The sequence below is a fragment of the Musca autumnalis genome, unplaced genomic scaffold (assembly GCF_047663935.1).
Source record: "Musca autumnalis isolate F117 unplaced genomic scaffold, ASM4766393v1 scaffold_1, whole genome shotgun sequence".
NCBI lineage: Eukaryota > Metazoa > Arthropoda > Insecta > Diptera > Muscidae > Musca > Musca autumnalis.
Genome location: NW_027411644.1, coordinates 257,965,873 through 257,985,848, shown reverse-complemented (window position 1 = coordinate 257,985,848; position 19,976 = coordinate 257,965,873). Strand labels below are relative to the sequence as shown.

The following is a 19,976-nucleotide window of genomic DNA, read 5'->3' as shown; positions in this document are numbered from 1 at the left end:
CTTCAGGTATCTCCCCCACAAAAGTTCAAAAATGTTCGGAAAAATTGTGCGAACGATAACTCTTGATGGGAGTGACCGATTTGGTCCATACTTTACACATTCTAAAATATATACCAGATATAGATCAGGTTCGAATATGGACTATAATTATCCACTCCTTCGGGTACCTCCCACACAAAATTTTGGATAAATTCATTTTAAGACCTGCTCTCGAATCACTTTGATTTTTTTTTTTTGAAGCATCTTGCATTCGCTGCCTCAATTACGGCAGTTTTTTAAGGGGCAAGTCCATACTTCTTGAGAAAACAGCCCAAAAGTTGTAAAAAACCCCTATGGCAACATATGTTGTGGCTGGAGGGCTCGTACCGAATATATTACCGAATACAGCTATATTATGTTTTTCGCAGGCTTGTGTGATAAAAAAAGCCATATCTATCGATATCCCCGCAAATTTTTGAGCTTTAATCCTGTCTATTCCACACAGTCTGAGGGTATATCTCTGTCGGCAAAGCCGACTGAAACTTTTTTATTTATTTATTTATTTATTTATTTTTTTATTTATTGATTTATTTATTTATTTATTTATTCATTTATTTATTTATTTATTTATTTATTTATTTATTTATTTATTTATTTATTTATTTATTTATTTATTTATTTATTTATTTATTTATTTATTTATTTATTTATTTATTTATTTATTTATTTATTTATTTATTTATTTATTTATTTATTTATTTATTTATTTATTTATTTATTTATTTATTTATTTATTTATTTATTTATTTATTTATTTATTTATTTATTTATTTATTTATTTATTTATTTATTTATTTATTTATTTATTTATTTATTTATTTATTTATTTATTTATTTATTTATTTATTTATTTATTTATTTATTTATTTATTTATTTATTTATTTATTTATTTATTTATTTATTTATTTATTTATTTATTTATTTATTTATTTATTTATTTATTTATTTATTTATTTACTTATTCATTTATTTATTTATTTATTTATTTATTTATTTATTTATTTATTTATTTATTTATTTATTTATTTATTTATTTATTTATTTATTTATTTATTTATTTACTTATTATTAATTAATTTATTTTTTATTTTATTATTAGTATTATTACAATTATTGTTAGTATTAGCATTATTATTTATTTATTTTATTATTATTATTTGTTTAGGAAATGCATTTTAAAATCCATCTGAAAATATATTTTAGTGATTCTTTTCCACCTATAACTCCAAAATAAAACCGCAACAATTGTTTTTTTGTTTTAATTAAATATATAATAATATAAATATTTGTTTATTACAAAATAATATATAATATATATAAGTATGTATGTTTGTAGGCATGTTTTTATACGTTATAATAATTCGATTCGTTATAATATTTCATAAATTTGTTCGCAAACACCAATTAATAAAATAATTATTATGAATTATTAATAGTAATAATATTAAATGAGCAAAAAGAAATAATGATATTAATAGAAATTAACATAAATAATATTCATATAAAAATGTACACAAGTATTAAAAATAATTATAATAAATTTTTGCAGAAGTTTTTTTTTTCCATCAATTGAAAATAAAGAAGAACAATAATTGAGTATAATGTCTCTGCAACAAAAATTAAAAAAAATATATATTTTTAAAAAAAATTCACAATGTTTTTCTTTGAAATTTACAATTTAACAAAAATAATGTAATAATAGTAAAACGAAACGAAAATATATAATTATAACAAATATTAATTTATTAATGCATTGCAAATTTAAATTGTGGAGAGAGCAAGAGTTTTCGTTATATAAAGATGTAAATTTGGCACACGCTTACGCACTTTAAGGGCAAGCTAAGTTGAAAGGTGACAATATTTTTTTATTTTTCCTTCGAAAGCAATTTATTCGTTACAATCGTTTAAATAGTAATAATATTATATTTTGTATTTATAAATATTTCCTAAATTAAAAACTAATTTTGGATTTAAAATCCTTTGATTTGTTTTTTGTATTATTGTTGTTGCTGCTGTTGTTCCTGGTAGTTGGCAATAATTTTCGCTGCATCATTCATCATTTTCGCTGTTGAACGCACCAAAAACATTAAATGACATTCATCGTAAACTGTCAATTCAACCCGGGTACGCACTAGGCCATGCAACACCGTGGCCCTTTCCAAATCCAACCAACGTTGTAGGGCCGTTTCACGTTCCTTTGTTGATCCAGTTAGTACAACATCTGAAGGACCCCATAAAATATATTCGAGTACAGATTTTGATTTGGACAGAGATTCAGAACGATCTTGTTTTAATATGTCCGCCACAATGGGAGTCATTTTTGTGGTGGGTAACATTTCGGTAAGGGCAACATGGGCACACTTGCACAAAGTACCCATGGGTTCATCTTCATCTTGTTGGGTGCTGGAAAAAAAAAGAATAAATAAATTAGAAATTAAAAGGTTCTATAGTTAGGAGAATATTCAAAGATCCCCAATAGAGAGTGGGACATTAGGGTGGATGTAAAAAAATCGATGTTAGATTTTGTTATGCCCCAACCCCTAGAGCAGCGACGACCACAGAAATACAACCAAAGCGAAGACATGTATGAACGTATGAGTGAAAAAAGCAACAACCACATTATGTTTTTGTTTGTTTTCATTAATTAACACTGTACGTGAGAGAGAGAAGCAAATGCAAAAACAACTCAGTGGGCGCCCTCACTATACGATCTAAGCAAAGAAACTCGACCCTGCCCTAGAGTGTTTAGTTTTGTTAGATTTTAAGATTGCCGAAGTTTGAGCGCAATCGGATTAACACGTGCCACTGGGGCCTCAAAGTTTCCATGGACCGAATATATAGCCAATATTAAAATTTGACCCGATTTTCAAAATTTTTGGTTGTTGTTGTTGTAACAGTGTTTTTATTATGTTTATATGTTCGTTCCTCTGTTCAATCTGGCTCTGGGTCTATCTCCAGTTCCAGAAAAATAGCTGCTTCGATGGGATGTAGCCACAGATCCACTGGAGTTAGATGGGTAGGTTTGGCGGGGCAGTTAAAAAGGTGTTGTGTGTCGTGCGGGTCCATGCCGCATACTGGGCATATGTCTTGCACGGCGCGATCGATTTCCGACCAATACGAATTTAGGCGACTGCAATATCCCGAGCGTAGTTGAGCCAAAACAACTCTGGTTTGTCGTGGCAGCTGACGCTCCTCAGCTGCGATAGATGGAGGATGTACTCCGAGTACTTTATTCACACTATAATTGCTTAAGGCCTTGGCAACTGCGTCCGAGTGAATGTTATTCAATCCTGCCTGATATGCTTGTTGATCTAGGGGTTCTCTCCTGTATCGTTGGACCTCTCCCTCTAGAGCATGGATATCCTTCCTGATCTACCCACAAGATGGTGATTGGGATGGCTCACACGATAACATCCAAGCAGGTACTGCAACGAAAGCATCTCATTGTGTTGCTTTACAGGAAGAATTTTTGCCTCATGTAGATGGTCCACTGAAGATTTGAGGAGGCACCCTGTCGCTGTTCTCAGGGCGGCATTCTGGCAAGTTTGAATCCTTTTCCAGTTCGTATCACACAATCTCGGGGACCAGACTGGAGCCGCATAGCTTACCACAGACCGACCTATCGCGTTATACGTGGCCAACAAGGTTTCTTTATCTGCACTCCAAGTGCTGCCGGCCAGGCACTTGAGGACCTTGTTCCTACTTTTCAACTTGTCGCAGATAGCTGTGGCGTGTGCGCACGACGTGAATGTAGTGTCGAATGTGACCCCTAAAATTTTAGGGCAGTTTGTGGTCGGAATTCTGCTACCGTCGACCACGACATTCAACTCACGTCCAAACTGCGCTGTCCATGTGGTGAACAGAGTGGCTGTAGATTTTGTGTCGGAAATCTGCATATTCCGCGAATGGAAAAAGATGGTAAGATCGGTTAAATAGTTGTTCAGTCTCTCACAGATATCATCAGGATAGGTACCCGGCGCCAGGATCGTGCAATCATCCGCATACGTCACGTTCTCAATGCCGTCTGGAGGGGGTGGAATACAGGAGAGGTAGAGGTTAAACAGTTCCGGAGATATCACCCCACCTTGGGGAACTCCCTGTTTCACTCTACGGGGTTTGGACTTCTTATTCCTGAATACCACGTACGACTGGCGTCCACACATATAGTTGACTATCCAACGTTTCAAGCTTGGCCGGAGGGTTGTCTGCTCAATGTCCTCAAACAGCGGGGAGTGCCTGACTGTATCAAAGGCTTTTGATAAATCAAGCGCCACCATCACTGTTCTATCGCACGGGCGTCTCTGGTTGAGTCCTTTACAGATATACATATGTGGTAATGGCGTGCAGCGCAGTTGTTGTGCTGTGCTGATTACGGAATCCATGCTGATGATCGGCAACTTGATAGCTATTTCTGATACTGGGGAGGAGCAAGGCCTCAAGTGTCTTTGCTACGGGCGACAAAAGCGAAATCGGTCTGTACGATTCACTTTTGCTGGCATCCTTGCCTGGCTTCCGTAGTGGGACCACCCTGCCCATTTTCCACACTTCGGGAACAACGAGGGTGGCTAGCGACATGTTGAAGACTTTGGTGAGATACTCGACTCCCGGCTCATCCAGCTGCTTCAACATTACCATGGAGATTCCATCAGGGCCCAACGCTTTGGATGATTTAGCGTTCCTGATGGCATTAGCAACATCATCCATTGTAAATTGTGGTGGTTCATCCTCGGCAGGAAGAGATCTAATGCGACGTAATACTCTTCTCTTCGCCCTGTCACTCTCGGGATGCTCGACAAACTGTCGATTGAAATTACTTGCGCACCTCTTCGGGTAAGTCAACGTAATGTCGCCAAACGTGACTGAGGTCCTATCTTCCCTTCTTCCAGGCTTCGAGAGTGACTTAACCGTTGCCCACAATTCACCTATACCGGCTCCAATGTTGCAGCTCTTCAGATGATTTAACCATTTGTTCCGCTTATGCTCCCTGACTCTGGGGTCATTGGGGTAGATACGACGAAGCTCATCACGCTCATTTGCTAATCCCGTCGCCTCTGCTGGGAAATTTGGTCTTACTTCGCGTATTCGACCAGCAGGGATATGGCGAGCGGCTGCAGCAGTGATGATGTCTGAACGTCCTTTCCGCTATCCGAACATCAGAAGTATTGGGCAATTCTCTGAAGCGGTTATTGGTGAACTCTCTGAAACTCGGCCAATTAGCTTTTTTATGATTGACGAACGTGCGGCGTTCAGAGGTGATGAAGTCGGGTGGTCTGCTAATGGAGACCATTTTTGGTAGGATTACTTGTTTAGCCACAGAAATGAACAGGTATTTTTTTCGATTGGGCAATAACTGTGGGCTGTAGAGCGATTTCGTGAAATTCTCTTTTGACTCCATGCAAGTTACTATGGAAATTTTGAGGACCCAGTGTCACGTGTTAACATATTCCGATTGTACTCAAACTAAACACTTTAGGGGGTGCCGATAAACGTCGCGTTACAACAACCATATGAAAACTTCAAGAACAAACTTGGCATCACTTACACATTTTTCATGTGGTTGTTGTTTTCAACGCATCACACAACGGACCGTATGTACATATTTGGCCCATAAGTTTTCTGCAGCTAGAAGACACTATATAGGTATTTTATACATAGAAGATCCTTTAGAAGACCGTTTAAAGATCACACAAAATACCCTTTAGAGACCCACTACACATAGCAAACCCTATAGAGGTATTTTATACATAGAACATCCTTTAATGGTATTCTGTACATAGACGACTCTATAGGGATTTTGTGTACATTTCAGGTGGTTATTCCAAAAATAACAACCCCGCTCTAATATCTTTCGTTTATCTTAACCAACGAATCCTGTTCAAATACTTACCCCTGCAGTACACATAAACGTGCTTGGGCATCTTTATTATCATATTCCTTGGATAGCACCACATTTGATAGACTCAAAGGCATCTCTTCGACAGCTTTGACTTGCAAATTTTTCATACCATTTATAAGTTGTAGCATGATGAAAGCAACCTCACGGGTCATAACATCATCGAAAGCTGGCAACATACCATTATTACTGGCAACATTTTGTTCTTGTTGTTCGGGTAATTTCAAACTCATATCTGCACCACCAGCAATTTCTTCATTAAGTGTTGTTAGATTCTGAACTGACATGCCATTTCTCATGATGTTGTTGCTGCTGCTGTTTGTAATACCAACACCGACATCTTTCAATATTGTCAAATTGGGTATTGAACCACGGAAATTGAAATTACTCTTATCCAAAACATGAGATTTACCCTTTAGAATGGCTCCTATTGATTGCAACGTATCCAATTGTAGACGTGGCAGCACAGAGATTGTGGCCTGCAACAATGTCATCTCTGTTGTGGGCATTAATGGCAAATGATAACTGGGTACAACATCACAAAATTCTGTAATTGGATTTAGAGCACCCGATACACCGCCTGACAGTTGACTCAATTCACCACCCACACCGGCTAATTGATTGCAGTCGGCTGACAGGGCCAATGTTACTGGAGCTGTTGTCCAGAGGGCGGCATGGAATGCTTTTTTGCCAACGACAAATGCCTGGGCACCTTCCAATATGGTGAAATCTTCGAAGCGCAAATTTATGGCATTGGCAAGTGGTCGTAGGGCTGGTGGTATGATGGGTGTTTGTTGGAGCTGCAATAAAAAGAAAGGAAGCAATGCTTTTGTTATTTGAATTCTTATCGAAGAGGTGTCAGTAATGGAAGAGGAACGTTTATAAGATTATATTCACATAGCATTAAAGTTTTTTTTTTAATTAATAGTATTTTGGAACATTTGGTCGATTTTAGACAGCATAACGCTATGGAAAGTGGAAACCTGACAAAAGAGAAGGCAAAGACCAAGCTCTTTGTAAATTGTAATAATAGGGTCCTTACGAAGATGTAAATAACACCTTTTTCCAGCAGGAAATGAAAAATTGTGAACATATCTACTAGTACAGGATTGAGGGACAGCAGAGTTTTTCCTTTTAGAGATTTTCTTTATATAGAAGACATTCCAGAATATTATTCATTTAGAGTCTCCACATATGTTGTATAGGACAGTGGCCTGTCGAAGCTAGCTGCTGATCATCGATTTGAATCATTTCCCGAACTCTGGACTTTGACTCAGCAGATGTAATCATATCCGATAGGAGTGAGTGGGTTTAGGGCAGACCAATCCCGGATACATATATTTGTATTTGTTTCGTTTTTCTGTGTTGGGAATGCCTGCTTCGAATTCTTTTGGTCCGTGCCGGGACGGAGGAAACCCCAGGACCAATATATTTGTGCTCGGTTTGTCACATCCGCATCTTCACCCACATCCAGCCTTCGGTGAGATGCAAAAGATGTCAGGAGTGGGTGCATCTAACGGGTTGCTCTGGACTTGTCCACGTGAGGGACTACGACAGGGACTATGTTGCTGCATGCTGTGTGAATACAGTCCCCAGTGAGTCGTCAACGGATTATGAAACTCCCTCGTCGTCTGATTATGAGACTCCCCCGCAGTCCCCTCGACAACAACCGCACATGCAGCCTTTAACACCAGCCGTTGTTGTCCCAATCCCGGAAAATTCAATTTTATTGCAATGGACTGCGAGGTAAGATCGAGGAAATAGTAGATTTCATGAGTCGGAGGAATATCAAGGTCGCTGCTGTGCAAGAAACCAGGCTCAACACCAACTGTAGCTTACAATGTTGCGATGGTTACAACGTGCTAAGGAAGGATCGCACGAGAAGTAGAGGTGGGGGATTAGCATTCATATTGCACCAGTCTGTCCAACGCAGACCTACATATCTCGCTTGAGAATGTATGAGGGTAGCAGTCAGGTGTGTGGAACTGCCGACCCAGCAAACCAATCGTACCGACATCGTAATGAAATCGGAATAAAATTCGGACGATACGTCCGATATCAGTAGTGGGATTCTCTAACGCATTTTTTGGTTACCGACAAAAATCGGTAAAATTAAAATCCTTATAATTTCGGTAATTAACGATATTATTCCGTAAGTTAACGACCAATAAAAAGTAGTCGCAAAGTTCTACCGATAGCAACAGTGTTGTCAACTTTTACTTCAACTTTTCATTCATAATTTTTCGTTTTAATTTTACCGATTTTTGTCGGTAACCAAAAAATGCGTTAGAGAATCCCACTACTGATCCGAAATTGTAACGATATCTTAACGAAAGTTGTATGAAGTGGTTGACATAATTTCGGAACGAAATGTCTTAGCGACATCGGATCGATTTCGGTCCGATTTCGTAACGAAATCTGAAGAAAATCCTTGGGAAATTCGGATAGGAAATTTCTTTCCGACATTCTTTCCGAAATCGGAACGAAATCGGTACTAAATCTGAAATAGTTCCTATCCGAAAAATCGTTTAGAAATCGGAACGAAATCTGGACGACTTTGCTTTCGAAATTGTTCAGACTTGTCGGACATCAGACATTTGGTTTGCTGGGGAGATAGAGTTGCTGAACGTATACATCCCGCCGAGAAATAGCTGTATCTCAGATTACGTGCCTAACATTAGCCCGCTTTTGGAAGATCGTAATCGTCTGGTCCTGGGGGACTTTAATGTGCATCATGATATGTGGCATTCGGCCCTCGGAAACGACCAGAGAGGTACAGCGCTGGCTGAGCAGATTGACAGCTCTACGTTTTGCACGGTCAATGAGGAAGAGTTAGAATTAGAGGAGAGTGTCACAGCTCGCCAGACATAACCATCCTGTCACCTGGTCTGACAAATGGCGTTACCTGCCAACCCGGTATTTCCCTTGGATCAGACCATATCCCCATAATTGTCTCCATTAGCAGACCACCCGATTTCATTACCTCTGAACGCCGCACATTCGTCAGTCATAAGAAAGCTGATTGGCCGGGTTTCAGAGATTTCACCAATCACCGCTTCAGAGAAGTGCCCAATCTTCCTGATGTTCGGGTAGCGGAAAGAACGTTCCGAGACATCATCACTGCTGCAGCCGCTCGCCATATCCCTGCTGATCGAATACCCGAAGTAAGACCAAACTTCCCAGCAGAGGCGAAAGGATTAGCAAATGAGCGTGATGAGCTTCGTCGAACCAACCCCAATGACCCCAGAGTCAGGGAGCTGACACTGGAAGTTAACAGGCTGGTCGGCGAGCATAAGCGGAACAAGTGGTTAAATCATCTGAAGAGTTGCAACATTGGAGCCGGTATAGGTGAATTGTGGGCAACGGTTAAGTCACTCTCGAAACCAGGAAGAAGGGAAGATAGGATCTCAGTCACGTTTGTCGACGTTACGTTGACTGACCCGAAGAGGTGCGCAAGTTATTTCAATCGACAGTTTGTCGAGCACACCGAGAGTGACAGGGCGAAGAGCAGCGTATTACGTCGCATCAGATCCCTTCCTGCCGAGGAGGAACCACCACAGTTTACAATGGATGATGTTGCCAATGCCATCGGGAACGCTAAATCATCCAAAGCGTTGGGCCCTGATGGAATCTCCATGGTAATGCTGAAGCAGCTGGATGAGCCGGGAGTGGAGTATCTCACTAAAGTTCTCAACTTGTCGCTATCCACCATCATTGTTCCCAAAGTCTGGAAAATGGGCAGGATGGTCCCACTACGGAAGCCCGGCAAGGATGCCAGCAAAAGTGAATCGTACAGGTCGATTTCGCTTTTGTCGCCCGCAGCAAAGACCCTTGTTGCCTTTGTCCTCCCCAGTATCAGAAACAGCTATCAAGTTGCCGATCATCAGCATGAATTCCGTAAGCAGCACAGCACAACAACTGCGCTGCACGCCATTACCACACACATTTGTCAAGGACTCAACCAGAGACGGTCTTGCGATAGAACGGTGATGGTGGCGCTTGACTTATCAAAAGCCTTTGATACAGTCAGGCACTCCACGCTGTTTGAGGACATTGAGCTGACAACCCTCCGGCCAAGCTTGAAACGTTGGATAGTAAATTATATGTGTGGACGCCAGTCGTACGTGGAATTCAGGAACAAGAAGTCCAAACCCCGTAGAGTGAAACAGGAAGTTCCCCAAGGTGGGGTGATATCTGCGGAACTGTTTAACCTCTACCTCTCCTGTATTCCGCCCCCTCCAGACGGCATCGAGATCGTAACGTATACGGATGATTGCACGATCCTGGCGTCGTCAGGTACCTATCCTGATGACATCTGTGAGAGACTGAACAACTATTTAACCGATCTTACCACATTTTTCCATTCGAGGAATATGCAGATTTCCGCCACAAAATCAACAGCCACTCTGTTCACCACATGGAAGAGAATTGAATGTCGTAGTCGACGGTAGCAGAATTCCGACCACAAACTGCCCCAACATTTTAGGGGTCACATTCGACACTACTTTCAAGTCGTGCGCGCACGCCACAGCTATCTGCGACAAACTGAAAAGTAGGAACAAGGTCCTCAAGTCCCTAGCTGGCAGCACTTGGGGTGCAGATAAAGAAACCTTGTTGACCATATATAACGCGTTAGGTCGGTCTGTGGTAAGCTATGCGGCGCCAGTTTGGTCCCCGGGATTATGTGATACGAATTGGAAAAAGATTCAAACCTGCCAGAATGCCGCCCTGAGAACAGCAACAGGGTGCCTCCTCAAGCCTTTAGTGGACTATCTACATAAGGGGGCAAAGATTCTTCCAGTAAAGCAACACAATGAAAGGCTTTCGTTGCAGTACTTGCTTGGGTGTTACCGAGACAGCCATCCCAATCACCATCTGCTCGCTAGGCCCGACACATTCAGGTATATCAGGAAGGATATTCATGCTCTAGAGGGAGAGGTCCAACAATATAGGAGAGAACCCATAGATAAACAGGCATATCAAGCAGTTTTAAATAGTATTCACACGGATGCAGTTGCCAAGGCCTTAAGCAATTATAGTGTGAATAAAGTCCTCGAAATACATCCCCATCTATTGCAGCTGAGGAGCGTCAGCTGCCACGACAAACTAGAGTAGTTTTGGCTCAACTATGCTCAGGTTATTGCAGTCGCCTAAATTCTTATTGGGCGGAAATCGACCGCGTCGTACAAGACATCTGCCCAGTATGTGGCATGGGCCCGCACGACACAAAACACCTTTTCAACTGCCCAGCCAAACCTACTCATCTAACTCCAGTGGATCTGTGGTTACATGCCATCGAAGCAGCCACTTTCCTGGATCTGGAGATAGACCCAGAACCAGATTGAACAGAAGAATGAACATACAAACATAATAATAAACACTGTTACAACAACAACATCCCGGATAAGCAGCCAGTTAAGATCGTCCGTACAAGCCACTGTATTTGCGATAAGATCCGATGTAGGAAAAATGTCCTCAAGTCCCTGACTGCAGCAATTGAAGTGCTGACCAAGGAACCTTTTTGACCTTTTGTACAGAACTATTAAAATTCCCAGCCGCATATGTTGTGTAGGACAGTCAGTGGTCTGTCCCATTTGGTGGCATCCTAAGAAATAATTTGAACTTGTCCAATCCAGCTCCCGATCACCAATTTGAATCATTTCCCAAACTTTGGACTTTTACTCAGCAGATGTAATCATACCTGATAGGAGTGAGTGGGTGCAGGAGAGACCAATACCGAATAGCCTAGCCATTTTCAACGTTGGGTTAAAGACGGAAGAAGGAACGGGGTTGGTGTGTACTATGAAGAGCTAAACATAAGACGTTTATGCAAACATAGCGGCAAATGCAGCGTTTTTTAGCCAGAAGTTCTTGAAGGGTTGAAAGCTTTAGATTAGCAATAGGCATCGCACATAGTTTCCAGAGCTCATGAACTGCAGACGAACACAACCACAAGTATGTTATAGGCAATACAAGTTCGAAGGATGCACGAAAACTACCTGGCCTAGGCAACACCGCGTATTGCCAGGCGCCATTTGATTTTTTTTGAAAGTTTGACAGTTTTTAGCCTATTTTTACACAGGGAGTTTGTTGTACGACCATGTTATGTGTTCTTTACAGTGACTTGAAAAAATCACATTGCAAAAATAAATGGAATTTACTTGTGAAAATTTTCGTCCAAGAATTTTTCACAACTTTCGACGTGGATAATCACCGCAAGAGTGCATCGATCAAATTAAATCTTTGTATGTCCATAAAGAACCATCCTATTTTACTATGAAAAACTGGTTTAATGAATTCAACCGTGGTCGGCACTCGCCAAAAAACGAAGGTTGTGAGGGTCGCCAAAAATCGGTCGTTGTGCCAGAAAAAAAAAAATATGCCGTGCATGAACGGATAATGCGCGATCGTTAGGTTAAATACCGTGAGATAGTGGCATCCTTGAACATTTCCTTCACCACCTGGCCGCAAAAAATGGATTTCTCTCGTTAGATCCAACAAAATTGGACAATCGCTCAAAAAGGCTCCTGTGATTGGTTCATAGAAATTGTGCATAAAATCGATCGCGTTGCTTCAAACGACGTTTATAAGATCGTCGCAGACAACGAATCTAGGATCTATGCTTAGGAGCCTGAAACAAAGCAGGAATCGGCCGTTTGAGTCTTGGAAAGGGAGCCAAATTAAACGAAAGTTGTTCATGTAAGAAGCACTTCGAAGCAAAAGGTTGTTTGTTTCTTCAGAAAAACTTACCATGTGGCGACTATACGGCTTGAGAAATATAGGACGGTTAATTCTGAGTGGTATACTATAATTTGTTTGCCTGAAGTCTCCTGAGAAAGTCGAAAAACGAACAAGAGAAGACAAATCATTCTGCATCATGACAAAGTGGGCTCTCACACATCGATTCAAAGCAGCGCCTGTTTGACCAGACAAAACGTGGAATTGATGGGTCATCCGTCGTACAACCCTGACTGGAGATCCAATGACTTCATTTGATTCCAGCACATCAAGAAAAAAAGCGTGCTCAACGATTTTTGTTGCCTGAAGGTGCTGTAAAAGCGTTCAAAAACCATGTTTTGGAGATGTCTCAATCGGAGTGGAAAAAGTGCTTCGCCAATAGGTTTGAGCTCACGAAAAAGTGTATAAATCATGCTGGAGACTACTTAAGAAAACAATAAAACCGTTTTTGATGGTAAATAATCGCGTTTTTATTTTTATTTGAAAATTTTGCCTATTAGGCGAAGGTCATTGTTTATTAATTTTTAATTAATTTCTCGTTAGAGACGAGCTTACTGACCAAGATGCTTTTTGAAAAAGGAAAGCCGACGATACGAACCCACACAACCACCTCTGTGTGACAAGACATGTTTCGCCTTTGGTTTAGGAAGGCTCCTCAGACACATCGATTGTGGGGCGGCTTCGCTATCATCTAACTTTTTTCCTGTTTCAAATGCAATTTGTTTTTTACAAAGTTGAATTTTTTGTTCAAATCTTTGTATGGCTTTCATGACAAACGCTTAGCGTAGCCTTTGAAAGTTATGAGTTTGGTTCTGAACACTAACACGCCGTGACAACACTTTTTTCCATGTGTTTTTCAAGGACGTAGGTTCGAACCCAGCCTGGCTCAAGCTGCATTTTTATTTTATTTAAAAATTTTGCCTATTAGGCGAAGGCCATTTTTTATTAATTTTTAATTAATTTCTCGTTAGAGACGAGCTTACTGACCAAGATGCTTTGTTAAGCCAGATAGTTATCGTTCAGCCCTCGCATAATGTTTAGTCTATGATGCCCGATTTAAACCCTGAGGGTCATACTATCGTTTGTTATATTGAAACAATTAACATACCTGTTCCAAGACTTGTGCTAATGCCTCATGATTGGCCCCCACCACAGCTGAATAATTATCCTCGATAGTTTTGTGGACAACACTGCGACCTTTACGCATGCGTAAACGATTTGTGGCTTTAACTCTGGTCTTCATGCCCTGTAAACATAAAAAGATGCACATTAAATTCATAAACACTATTAAAGCATCGAAAATATCCACTTACCGATGGTATACCCCAAACACTATCATTAATATCGGCTGAAATATCTCCTCCAGCTTCACTGCCATAATAACTATAGGGTGAATAAATATCCAAATCCCCCATTTCACTGCCACAATAAGAAGCTGATATCATGCGGGGAATGTTTGCTAAAGAAAACAAAGGAAAAGAAAAAAATGGACGAAAGTAAACATCATTAAATCTAAGGATCTATGCAGACAACAATCTCAACTACTCACCCAAACTGTTGTTGAGTCCATAATTCCTCACCGGTCCATATTCACTGCGTGTATAACTGGCCACAGATATTGTATCCAATTGTAATTGGTTTTCTCTTCTACGCGCTTGCTGCATAAGGCGTTGTGAATTCTGTAAATCAGCCGATCTGGCTGGTGGTGGTGGTGGCGATGATGGTGTCTTGACCATTTCATACATATTCTCAAAGTCCCTCTTATCTTTTAGATAATTATCAATGGTGCTGTTGATTTTACGTACTGTGTCCTTCAAGCTATTGGTGCGGCTGTCACTTTTGATGGAACAAGTATCAGATGTATTGCTTGCGTTGTTGTTGTTGCTGGCATTAGTTTCAAATATTTCCAATTTATTGGACATTGTTGGCTTGGCTTCGTTTTTCTTGCGTTCAAAGGTACTGGTACGACTGCCACCAGCACTGGATGCTGGTTTAACTTCATGACGTGAGGCGGTGGCGGCGGCTGCATTACCACCCAACTGTGGACTCTGTAAATTTTTAATGGCATGTTTTGTAGTAATAGCTGTCGTTGTTGTTGTATTATTGTTAGTAGAACCATTGGGATTTGTGGAATGTTGTTGTTGTTCCGCCGATACATTTTCACCATTTGACGAGCAAATTGAGAGAGTATCAGCGTTTTCCTTGTTATTGTTACTGCCATTGGGTTGTTGATTAATTCCATTATGACGTTTACGTGCCAATTCTAATTGTGCCTCACGTTCACGCATACTGGCCGTACGTTCTGGTTTACGTGGTGCTATTGATGAACGAATTTCGCCTAAAATGAAATGGAAGGTAGAGAGGCAGAGAGAACAAGTCAGTTTAATAACGGATGATATTTTGAGGGAGTAAAGCTAATTTCGGTTGCCCATAAATCCATGGATTACAGCAGATAAAAGAAATTAATTCAAATTTCATTGCAATCCAAAATAATGCACTAATCAGAACCATGCCATAAAGATGGACAAAACAATTTTATGTTTCTTTGAATGTTCTCTATTATTAGATTATCGTAACGGTAACAATGTTCCATTTCAACAAAATCATTAATCAATATTAAGTCTCAGTGATTCTGTTCGAACACAAATTTCTATAATTAATCATGATTTATATGGTGAAAAGCCTTTAAAAGATCTAGATGTGGACAAAAGCCATTTCAAATTCCTCTTCTTGTCTTGTGTGGAATTCATTAATTTACATACATATTTATAAATATCTACCTACATACGTAAACTAGGAATGGCCAATAACCATTTCGACATAAACTTCCAAACAATCCACCCCAGATTGACAGAATCGTAAAGCGAATACTTAAAGATTCTAACCCAAATCACGTTTTGTATGGCTGGGTAATTTCGCAAAATAGCAACCACACAAACATTCATCATCATCATCAAAGAAAAAGAACAACAAAAATATCAAAACAACATACGACCTTCAAGAATATGTATGTATGAGAAGATTACCCATTAACCTCAATAGAGGTGTATAAATTGGCGAAAAGAAAATAGTCGTAAAGAATTTCAACTTAACGTTTTTTTCCCAAGCCCCTCCCTCCCTGCAATATAAACATTTACATCCATCCTGTCAATAAACCATAACAAAATAGAAAGATGGGCGTTAAGGCAGATTGGATCGAGAGCAAAAAAAAAAAAGGAAACTCTAAATGCCTAATAAAAAAAGTTAAAGCCAAAGTCTTTAACCAAAATGAAATACATCATCCTGTCTTTGTGTACATGGTTGGATGAATGGTCATTATTATATTATGCCAATATTAATTGGTTGTGATGAACATCATCAAATATTTAAGCAACAGAAACAAAAGTTTACTTTGGTTACGAGTATCATAACATTTTATAAGCATACACATGAATCAGGAGCCAGCCAACCGTCCATCTTCGTACACAAAACAGGGCATCACAGTTTTAGGAGAACATTGGTTTTGACCAATCATATCCATAAATGCGGATTTTTGAAGAATATTTATTCCTCCACAAGCTGAGCAATAAACGTGCATTAGAAAATAAAAATCATGGGCCACCTGACAAACAGACGTGGATTTAAAACAAAATTTTTGCTGGACCATCCCGCCAAAAAACTTGGATTTTTAAAAAATATTTTTATTCGAATATGAGGAATAATCGTGGCTTTTAAATATTTTTTCCGGACATCTTAGCAATAATCGTGGATTCTTTAAAGATTTTTTTCGATTTTTCTTCAGACATCTGAGTAATAATCGTGGATTTTTTAAATAATTTTTTTCATCGAATATCTGAGCAATAATCGCGGATTTGTTAAATAATTTTTTTCAACGAATATCAAAGCAATAATCGTGGATTTTTTAAATAATTTTTTTCAACGAATATCTAAGCAATAATCGTGGATTTTTTAAATAATTTTTTTCAACGAATATCTAAGCAATAATCGTGGATTTTTTTAATAATTTTTTTCAACGAATATCTAAGCAATAATCGTGGATTTTTTAAATAATTTTTTTCAACGAATATCTAAGCAATAATCGTGGATTTTTTAAATATTTTTTTCAACGAATATCTGAGCAATAATCGTGGATTTTTTAAATAATTTTTTAATCGAATATCTGAGCAATAATCGTGGATTTTTTAAATAATTTTTTTCAACGAATATCTGAGCAATAATCTTGGATTTTTTAAATAGTTTTTTTCATCGAATATCTACGCAATAATCTTGGATTTTTTAAATAATTTTTTCATCGAATATCTACGCAATAATCGTGGATTTTTTAAATAATTTTTTTTTCAACGAATATCTAAGCAAAATTCGTGGATTTTTTAAATAATTTTTTTTCAACGAATATCTAAGCAATAATCTTGGATTTTTTAAATAATTTTTTTTCAACGAATATCTAAGAAAAATTCGTGGATTTTTTAAATAATTTTTTTTCAACGAATATCTAAGCAAAATTCGTGGATTTTTTAAATAATTTTTTTTTTCAACGAATATCTAAGCAATAATCTTGGATTTTTTAAATAATTTTTTTTCAACGAATATCTAAGCAATAATCGTGGATTTTTTAAATAATTTTTTTCAACGAATATCTAAGCAATAATCGTGGATTTTTTAAATAATTTTTTTCAACGAATATCTAAGCAATAATCGTGGATTTTTTAAATAATTTTTTTCAACGAATATCTAAGCAATAATCGTGGATTTTTTAAATAATTTTTTTTCAACGAATATCTAAGCAATAATCGTGGATTTTTTAAATAATTTTTTTCAACGAATATCTAAGCAATAATCGTGGATTTTTTAAATAATTTTTTTCAACGAATATCTAAGCAATAATCGTGGATTTTTTAAATAATTTTTTTCAACGAATATCTAAGCAATAATCGTGGATTTTTTAAATAATTTTTTTCAACGAATATCTAAGCAATAATCGTGGATTTTTTAAATAATTTTTTTCAACGAATATCTAAGCAATAATCGTGGATTTTTTAAATAATTTTTTTCAACGAATATCTAAGCAATAATCGTGGATTTTTTAAATAATTTTTTTCAACGAATATCTAAGCAATAATCGTGGATTTTTTAAATAATTTTTTTCAACGAATATCTAAGCAATAATCGTGGATTTTTTAAATAATTTTTTTCAACGAATATCTAAGCAATAATCGTGGATTTTTTAAATAATTTTTTTTCAACGAATATCTAAGCAATAATCGTGGATTTTTTAAATAATTTTTTTCAACGAATATCTAAGCAATAATCGTGGATTTTTTAAATAATTTTTTTCAACGAATATCTAAGCAATAATCGTGGATTTTTTAAATAATTTTTTTCAACGAATATCTAAGCAATAATCGTGGATTTTTTAAATAATTTTTTTCAACGAATATCTAAGCAATAATCGTGGATTTTTTAAATAATTTTTTTCAACGAATATCTAAGCAATAATCGTGGATTTTTTAAATAATTTTTTTCAACGAATATCTAAGCAATAATCGTGGATTTTTTAAATAATTTTTTTCAACGAATATCTAAGCAATAATCGTGGATTTTTTAAATAATTTTTTTTCAACGAATATCTAAGCAATAATCGTGGATTTTTTAAATAATTTTTTTCAACGAATATCTAAGCAATAATCGTGGATTTTTTAAATAATTTTTTTCAACGAATATCTAAGCAATAATCGTGGATTTTTTAAATAATTTTTTTTCAACGAATATCTAAGCAATAATCGTGGATTTTTTAAATAATTTTTTTCAACGAATATCTAAGCAATAATCGTGGATTTTTTAAATAATTTTTTTCAACGAATATCTAAGCAATAATCGTGGATTTTTTAAATAATTTTTTTCAACGAATATCTAAGCAATAATCGTGGATTTTTTAAATAATTTTTTTCAACGAATATCTAAGCAATAATCGTGGATTTTTTAAATAATTTTTTTCAACGAATATCTAAGCAATAATCGTGGATTTTTTAAATAATTTTTTTTCAACGAATATCTAAGCAATAATCGTGGATTTTTTAAATAATTTTTTTCAACGAATATCTAAGCAATAATCGTGGATTTTTAAATAATTTTTTTCAACGAATATCTAAGCAATAATCGTGGATTTTTTAAATAATTTTTTTCAACGAATATCTAAGCAATAATCGTGGATTTTTTAAATAATTTTTTTCAACGAATATCTAAGCAATAATCGTGGATTTTTTAAATAATTTTTTTTAACGAATATCTAAGCAATAATCGTGGATTTTTTAAATAATTTTTTTCAACGAATATCTAAGCAATAATCGTGGATTTTTTAAATAATTTTTTTCAACGAATATCTAAGCAATAATCGTGGATTTTTTAAATAATTTTTTTCAACGAATATCTAAGCAATAATCGTGGATTTTTTAAATAATTTTTTTTCAACGAATATCTAAGCAATAATCGTGGATTTTTTAAATAATTTTTTTCAACGAATATCTAAGCAATAATCGTGGATTTTTTAAATAATTTTTTTCAACGAATATCTAAGCAATAATCGTGGATTTTTTAAATAATTTTTTTCAACGAATATCTAAGCAATAATCGTGGATTTTTTAAATAATTTTTTTCAACGAATATCTAAGCAATAATCGTGGATTTTTTAAATAATTTTTTTCAACGAATATCTAAGCAATAATCGTGGATTTTTTAAATAATTTTTTTCAACGAATATCTAAGCAATAATCGTGGATTTTTTAAATAATTTTTTTCAACGAATATCTAAGCAATAATCGTGGATTTTTTAAATAATTTTTTTCAACGAATATCTAAGCAATAATCGTGGATTTTTTAAATAATTTTTTTTCAACGAATATCTAAGCAATAATCGTGGATTTTTTAAATAATTTTTTTCAACGAATATCTAAGCAATAATCGTGGATTTTTTAAATAATTTTTTTCAACGAATATCTAAGCAATAATCGTGGATTTTTTAAATAATTTTTTTTCAACGAATATCTAAGCAATAATCGTGGATTTTTTAAATAATTTTTTTCAACGAATATCTAAGCAATAATCGTGGATTTTTTAAATAATTTTTTTCAACGAATATCTAAGCAATAATCGTGGATTTTTTAAATAATTTTTTTCAACGAATATCTAAGCAATAATCGTGGATTTTTTAAATAATTTTTTTCAACGAATATCTAAGCAATAATCGTGGATTTTTTAAATAATTTTTTTCAACGAATATCTAAGCAATAATCGTGGATTTTTTAAATA

The 19,976-nt window shown here is 36.4% G+C and overlaps 1 protein-coding gene across 1 annotated transcript in view; it reads right to left on the bottom strand.

Annotated features, from left to right (window-relative positions):
• Positions 1–1,900: 1,900 nt before the first annotated feature.
• LOC141389435 (uncharacterized) overlaps positions 1,901–19,976 on the bottom strand; it is a 321,714-nt gene continuing 303,638 nt past the window's right edge. Inside the window, exons 5-9 of the mRNA XM_073960892.1 lie at positions 14,221–15,009; positions 13,985–14,130; positions 13,780–13,917; positions 5,928–6,733; positions 1,901–2,443 (exon numbers count right to left, since the gene is read on the bottom strand). Of these exons, the coding sequence (XP_073816993.1) occupies positions 2,038–2,443; positions 5,928–6,733; positions 13,780–13,917; positions 13,985–14,130; positions 14,221–15,009 (2,285 nt within the window). The 3' untranslated portion in view covers positions 1,901–2,037. The remainder of the gene's footprint in view (positions 2,444–5,927; positions 6,734–13,779; positions 13,918–13,984; positions 14,131–14,220; positions 15,010–19,976) is intronic.